The following is a 7,751-nucleotide window of genomic DNA, read 5'->3' as shown; positions in this document are numbered from 1 at the left end:
CCAGTTCTCTGCTCTGCCTGGGGCCTGGGGACACTTTCTGAGTCGTGTCCCTCAGTGGGACCCATTAAAAGTCCAAGAAAGTTTGGAGTTGGATTCTGACTTGGAGTTCTGGAGAGGTTTCTTCAGCTGCCTCTCAGGGACTGATGTTCAGGGCCTGAGCACAAAGCCCCAGAGGATCATTAAAGTCCTTGTGCTGTGTCTGTGCTGCTGAGCTGGTCTGGGCTCCTGGCACAGAGGCAGCTCCTGGTAAGCAAGAAGAGCTTCAAAAGCACATTTCTCTTGATGAGCAGCTCCTGTGCACAGCCCAGCAGGGCTGGGGCACTGCCTGCAGCCAGCCTGAGCACAGCACAGAGGGGTTAAACTCAGCCTGGGCTGGGAGCACAGAGCAGAGCTCACTCAGGGCTCACTAGAGCAGAAATCATCCCAGGTTTGAAACAGTCATTCTCTGGCTGTGGGAAGAGAAGCTGCAGTTCCTGCAGGGATCTCCTGGAGCTGGCACATCCCACAGCTTTTAGGAGCTTTCAGGGGGACTCTCAGAGCTGCTCCAGGGCAGGGATGTGGTCCCAGGGCAGGGCTGGCTTTCCCTGCTGCCCTAGCCGAGGCACAGCCCAGGGCAGCTCCTGTTGCCAGGCTCTGCTGCAGGGCTGAGCAGCCGCGGGTGCAGCCAGGGGTGCCCAGGGCTGTCCTGCAGAGCAGGCTCCTGCAGCCCAGGGCACTGTGCTGGGGCAGGGACTCTGCTGCCTGCCAGGGACAGCTCTCAGCCAGCCCAGGGAGCTGCTCCCAGCACTGGGGAGAAGCTGTGGGGGGAAGGAGCCACCCTGAGCAGGGCAGGTGCTGCTGCTGAGAGGGGCTGGGTGGGGCAGGGCTGCTCCCAGCTCCACGCCAGCCTGGGCACAGCTCTGGAGGACACTTCCCAAAAAAGGTAAGCCTGGCATTGCTGGAAAGATCAGGAACTTTCCTTTTCCTGCTTGGAGAAGGATGGGAAAGTTGGGGTAATGACAAAAAGATTTTTTACTTTTGATACATTTTCATGTATTCATAGCTCTGAAAATTACTATTATATAGTTTTAAAATTATAATGCTTACATAACTCTATTGAACTCTTATTAAGTCTATTAAACAAGTATTACATACTTCTTTAACTATAATCCCTAATTAACTCTGGTACATTTCCTAACCCATCTCATATTTTAGAACAATAAGTTGACTGTATAAATACATTCCTGATACTGTATAGTCTTATTATCAGAAAGAGGCCCTACTAGAAGAACATTTTGTTTTTTCACCAGAATGTGAGCAGTCATACCAAAATGATGGCAAAGAAGCCCTTGGACCAACTCCTATGAGTTGAGCAACTGTGTGTAAGTGGGGAAACAGGATCTCCTATTGGAGGTTCCTGTCAAATATCCTAATTAATCCACCTTAATGAATTGTTGAAATCAGTTGTGCCCAATTCCCACTTGGATACCTGGAAGCTTCCAATAAATGTCTGTTTTTTTACTTTACGGTTCTAACAACTTTGCAAGAGTTTTCTTCTCTTTTTATTAGAGAAAACAGAGGGATGAGAGTGGCAGAACAGGAATTGTAATCCCAGAATCACAGAACATTCTGAGTTGAAAGGGACACACAGGATCATCAAAGGAATGTTTGAACATTTACAGAGACACCAGAACTGTAACTTGGGGTGGTCAGTGTCTCTGCTGGGAGCCTCCCAAAGGGCCCTCAGCCACTCCTCGGCCCTGGACAGGAGCAGCATCACCTCTGCAGGGCCCAGCAGGGCTCTCCTGAGCTGCCCTTGCCCACCTGCACACACAGCCTGCCCCAGCCAGGGCCCTGCACACAGGCAGGTTTCTGTAGGGCCGGGGCCAGGGCACACAGGGTGGGATGGGCTCTGTGAGCGCTGGCAGGGACAAGGCTCCTCTCAGGAGGGAATGTCCAGGCCCAGGGAGATGCTCAGGCAAGGAGAGGGGGCTGAAGAGAGCAGTGCTGGGGCAGGAGGGCACTGTTGGTGTGTGGGAGGTGCCGGGCACAGCTGGGCACGGGAACACTGTCCTGAGTGCCCACCTGTCTCAGCCCTGCCCTCTCAGGCACAGCACCACAGCATCTTCTCTTGTTTCTGCACTGCCCTGATATTGTCACTGTTATCTGCTGCTCTCAGGGAGGCTCTGGCATTTGCAGCAGCTGAGTCAGGCACTGCCCTTGGCATTCCTGCCAGGCAGGGCTGTCCATGGGAATGGGCTGTCCAAGCTTCCCTGGGACCTGTGGGGCTGTGGGCAAAGCAGTCCATGGGAAAGGGGAATGAGCTGAGCCCCCTCCCTGAGATCCCATCATGGCCACAGCTGGGGATCTCCTTACTGTGCCCTTCCAAGCTCTGAGCTGCTCTCCTGGGTGTCCCCATGCACAGTCCTGGCTGCTCCTGGCACACTCAGCCAGCACAGCTGGAGCTGAGGCAGGGAGCTGGGGGAAGGTTTTCCCAGAGCAGGAACAAGGGTGTGTGAGTCCCAGCGGGATAGTTTGCAGGGAATGGCCCAGGTTTGGCTCCAAGCAGCCTCTTCTGACTTGTCACTGTCCTTTCTCCATGAACAGGTCCCCATGTGCAGTCCCAGCAAATGTCCAACAGCAGCTCCATCAGCCACTTCCTCCTGCTGGCATTGGCAGACACGTGGCAGCTGCAGCTCCTGCACTTCTGCCTCTTGCTGGGCATCTCCCTGGCTGCCCTCCTGGGCAACGGCCTCATCATCAGCGCCGTAGCCTGCGGCCACCACCTGCACACGCCCATGTTCTTCTTCCTGCTCAACCTGGCCCTCAGCGACCTGGGCTCCATCTGCACCACTGTCCCCAAAGCCATGCACAATTCCCTCTGGGACACCAGGAACATCTCCTACACAGGATGTGTTGCTCAGCTCTTTTTCTTTATGTTCTTCATCTCAGCAGAGCTTGCGCTCCTGACCATCATGTGCTACGACCGCTACGTGTCCATCTGCAAACCCCTGCACTACGGGACCCTCCTGGGCAGCAGAGCTTGTGCCCACATGGCAGCAGCTGCCTGGGCCAGTGCCTTTCTCTATTCACTGCTGCACACAGCCAATACATTTTCCCTGCCTCTGTGCCATGGCAATGCCCTGGGCCAGTTCTTCTGTGAAATCCCACAGATCCTCAGGCTCTCCTGCTCAAATTCCAGCCTCAGGGAACTTGGGCTCATTGTGTTTTCCATCTGTGTAACATCTGGTTGTTTTGTGTTCATAGTTTTCTCCTATGTGCAGATCTTCAGGGCTGTGCTGAGGATCCCCTCTGAGCAGGGACGGCACAAAGCCTTTTCCACCTGCTTCCCTCACCTGGCTGTGGTCTCTCTGTTTATCAGCACTGGTACATTTGCCTACCTGAAGCCCCCCTCCATCTCCTCCCCATCCCTGGATCTGTCAGTCTCTCTTCTGTACTCGGTGGTGCCTCCAGCCCTGAACCCCCTCATCTACAGCCTGAGGAACCAGGAGCTCAAGGGTACCCTGAGGAAAATAATGACTGTATCTTTTCAGAATCAATAAAATATCTTTTTTTCTGCTCAGAACCTTCAGAATGTAACTCTTGACAATCTTGATGATTTTTTTCCTATTTGTCCGTTTCTTCATTGGGACTTTTCCTCACTATTTTTCTGGTGGTATAATATTTTTCATAAATTACTGGAGTACTACTCTGAGCATTTTTCCATGAATATCTACTTTTCTTTTGCAGCATAAAGAATTTCAGGAGGCTTGTTTCTTATGCATTTCAATAAAAACAAGTGGTTTTCATGGCTTGTGTTTCTTAGGCATTTCCTCAGCCCTTCTCTGGCTCTGCAGGGGCAGTGCCTATGAGCAAAGGTGGAGGGAAGGGGCTCCCAGCACAGCAGCACAGCCAGGGACAATGGCCCTGCCTCTTCCCACATCTGCTCCTCCCAGCTCCACACTCCCCAGCCCTGCTGTGGGTGCAAGGCTGGAGTGCTCTGGCAGCTTGGTCACTGTCCTGCTGCGTGTCCGTGCTGTGCCCTCAGGCAGGGACAGGCCATGGGCACTGCTGGGACACAGCTGGGCTCCAGCACAGCAGCTCCACCAGCAAAGGGCATCTCCTGAGTGCAGGGCAGGAAGGCTTTGCTCCCCTCCAGAGTCACTCTCAGGACTCTCAAGAGGCTCCTTGTGTTCCTTGTTCTCCCAGGGCTCAGTAGGATGAGATCAGGGTCTTACTGGGGCCTGAAGGGGACTCAGGTCTGGGTCAGGTTTTGCTTGTTGGTGGCCAGTGCCCATCAGATGCTGAATGGTCTGTGCTGAACCTTCCTGGGGCCCTGCAGCTTGTGCCAGGGCTGATGGCAGGAGAAGGTTTGTCTGGAAGGCCTTGGGAGCTGCCAGGAGAACACAGGGGACCTGCAGGGACAGTGTGTGCCAGGGACCAGCAGGGAGTGGAGCTCACTGGGCACAGGCCTGGCCAGGCTGGGGTCACCCCGAGATCATGGACTGAATGTCTGCTGTGAGCCAGGAGAGCTTTGCAGCCCAGGGACACAGCAGGCCCAGGGAAAGGAGTCTGGGCACTGCCTGCTCTGAGCCTCAGGGAACTCCCCCAGGAGGATCCAGGGCAGCCCCAAGCCCCTCTGGCAGCCCTGGCACAAGGCAGGCACCTCTGAGCCCCCTCCATGGCCCCGCAGAGCCTGTGTGGGAGGGGGTCAGTGCAGGGAGCACCATCAGCTGCCTCTGTGTGCCAGGCTGAGCAGCAGAGCCCAGCAGAGGCAGCCCAGGGCCCCGGGCAGCACAGCCCCCGTGCTCTGCAGAGCAGCAGCCCCAGCTCGGGGCTCTGGGCAGCAGGGCAGGGGCTGCAGCAATGGCTGCTGGGGCCAGCACAGACGTGTTCCCCTGGGACAGGCTCTGGGGGCAGCTGGCATGGGCCAGGAGCAGAGCAGGAGCCCGTGGGTGTGCAGAGGAGCCCTGGCAAGAGGCTGGCCTGTCCCTGGGCCAGCAGGAGCTGCCTGAGGAGCCCCGAGGCCAACTCTGCTGCTGGGCTGGGCAGCGGGGCTGGCCCTGGGGCTGCAGGAGCTGCCCGAGCTGAGCATCTGCTGAGCATTCCAGACCCAGAGTGGCTGTCCCTGACCTCCAGTGCCTGCAGTTCCTGCTGCAGGGCCAGACCTGACTCTGCTGCTCTGCTGGGCTGGGGCAGGGAATGGCTGAACTAGGCAGTGCCAAGGAGAGGAAAATAATGGACCCTTGTCGCCACGAGTCCCCACAGTGTCAGAATGGTCTCCATGGTTCCATGATGTCCCAGAATGTCACAATGGATCCTTGGTTCCATGAAGCCCCACAGGGTCACCATGGTCCCCTGGTCACAGGAGGCCCTGCAGTGTCACAAGGGCCCCTTGGTTCTATGGAGCCCACAGGGTCAATTTTGCCAGTGGGCAGGGTCAGCACCAAAGACACAGACTCCAACTGAAGATATTGTGTCATTTATATAAGGTAAATCTGCAAAAATTACAAAAGTAAAACACATAATTATTAGAAAATAATTACAGAAGGAGCAACTCAGCAATGCAGCCAATCATCACCACCAAAGATTGCAGCAGAGATTAAGAAAGATGCAGAACCTGTTCTCCTCAGGCTTTACCATCCCCCAGATCCTCACAGCAGCTGGGGGAAGCTGTCCCAGCCAAGGGCTGCAGTGTCACTCCTGGACACTGGGAATTCCTGCAGGTGCCTCCAGCCACAGCTGAGGCTCCAACCTCGCTGGGAGAGGGCCCAGCTCTGACAGTGCTGAATGAACAAACTGACACCACTTCTAGTGTGGGAACTTCTGGTTTCATCCTCCTCTTGGGTTCCTCCCAAAGCCTGGCCAGGGCCCAAGGAGGAACCAAGGGAGGTGACTTTGATCCTTCAGCCCCGAACCAAGGGGGCCTTCTCTGATTTTTAAATACAGAAAGGTAAATCTACATTTCACCAATGAACACATACAGAGATCGTATTCCTCATAGTGATTCATTAATGAGTAGATACAAATATAACCTTTGGTTAGAATGTTTATCCAGAGCTCAGCTTTGGCCCAGGGTCTGTTGTTCAGGCCTCTGTCAGGACCTGGTGCTGAGGCCTCAGGACTTCAATTGGTCCTTTTTACCTGCAGATGAACTACAATTCATAACAATTCTTTCAATAACACAGTTTAGATTTAGGTATTAGTCATAAAGGCATTGCCTCTTGATCTTCATTTAAGTGCTGTTCGTTACTCAGAGCTATAATTCACATTCCTTTTAAAACAGCCCTAATTAGTTGCTATTCTCTGTTGTTTTGTCAAATGCCCCTTTTTTCTTGAGACTGTGTCTCTTTTTAGAGAAGTCTCAGTACTCCATTTCCAGCACAATGTCACAACAACTCTAACATGAAATCATAACACACCAAGTGCTCACACTGCAATGATGACAGTGACTGCCACAAATTCATTACACAGCATCCTCCAATTTGGCAGTCATGAAGCCAACGCCACCAAAAATAATTTTCTTCTTGCTGCCACTCTTCTACTGCCTTTTCTGTCAAGGTGATTCCTGACTGTTGGTCTTCAAGCCCATCAGATAGCAGTGCAACATTCCTGTCTGAACTGGTTTAGGACAAATTAGGGAAAATATTTCTAAAGGAGCTTTTTATAGGAAACAAAACTTTTTGCACCTTCCTCCTTTCTTACCACTGGGTTCGGGAAGAATTTTTTCAGAGGGGAAGTGGAAAAAGCTTGTTTATTAAAGAACAATAAAAAAACACTTCTAGTACAAGAGAAATAGTTTGAGATGGCAACAGATGTTTTACCAGTTCAAGGGGTCGAGCTGTTTCTTTCTTCGCTGCGGAGGGTACGAAGCTTCTCTTGTAGACTCCAGACAGAGCCCCTTGCCCGGTGCTGGTCTGATATCTTCGGGGGGGAAAGGGGGGGGGGGGGGGGGGGAAGGGGAAGGAAGGGAACAACAGAAACCGGGGAAAGGGGGGAAAAAAAGAAAAAAAAAAAAAGCGAAAAAAAAACAAGCGAGCTAAAAAAGCAAGAAAAAAAGAAAGAGAAGCAAAGCTAGAAGAGCAAGCAAGCAGCCAGCCGGCCAAGCAAGCATGTAAAAAGTTTAGCTCTAAGGCAGGGGGGGGGGGAAGGACAAAAACGATAGACACAACAAACGGAGTAGGGGACAGAAACCACGATTTGGGATAATAAGCATGAAAATGTCCTGTCCCCACGACATTCTACCCCTTATCTCATATCGTGAACATGTTATTGAACAACGTAAACTTTCTTCTCACTTGCTCCAACCTTCCACACTTACACGTTTTCTTTTATTCTTACTTGCTCAGACCTTCGACACTTTCATATTTCCTTTTGTTTCATGTCTGTATGATTTAATGTACAGACAATGGTGGTCACGCTTAACAAACAATGATATCATCTTACAATCAGATCTCTCTGAGGTACGCAACGGGTTGTCTTATTTTTCTGCATTATTTACTAGGTATAACCTGGTCCTTGAGCAAAGACAATTTTACGAATGGGTTTGCTTGTACTCGAGGCAGGATTAATTTATACTGTCTTCTCCAACAAACTTTTGACATGGGTTACTGGGACTTTATTTTCATCTACTATATTGAGGGACTCAGACTGGGTAGGACTTGCTTGGTTGGTGGAACTTCGAGTGTTAACTAACCAGGTGGCTCTGGTTAAATGTTGCTCTTAGTTCTTGAGAGACCCCCCACCCAATGCCTTTAAGGTGGTCTTTAACA

At 52.1% G+C, this 7,751-nt stretch overlaps 1 protein-coding gene across 1 annotated transcript; it reads left to right on the top strand.

Moving 5' to 3' along the window:
• The first annotated feature begins 2,609 nt into the window (after nucleotides 1-2,609).
• Nucleotides 2,610-3,542, top strand: LOC135305587 (olfactory receptor 14C36-like). The gene has a single exon (XM_064429324.1). It carries the CDS (start codon nucleotides 2,610-2,612, stop codon nucleotides 3,540-3,542), a length of 933 nt encoding a protein of 310 aa, XP_064285394.1.
• The last annotated feature ends 4,209 nt before the right edge of the window (nucleotides 3,543-7,751 follow it).

This window comes from Passer domesticus, chromosome 8 (genome assembly GCF_036417665.1).
Source record: "Passer domesticus isolate bPasDom1 chromosome 8, bPasDom1.hap1, whole genome shotgun sequence".
NCBI lineage: Eukaryota > Metazoa > Chordata > Aves > Passeriformes > Passeridae > Passer > Passer domesticus.
This window is presented reverse-complemented; position numbering and strand designations above follow the sequence as displayed.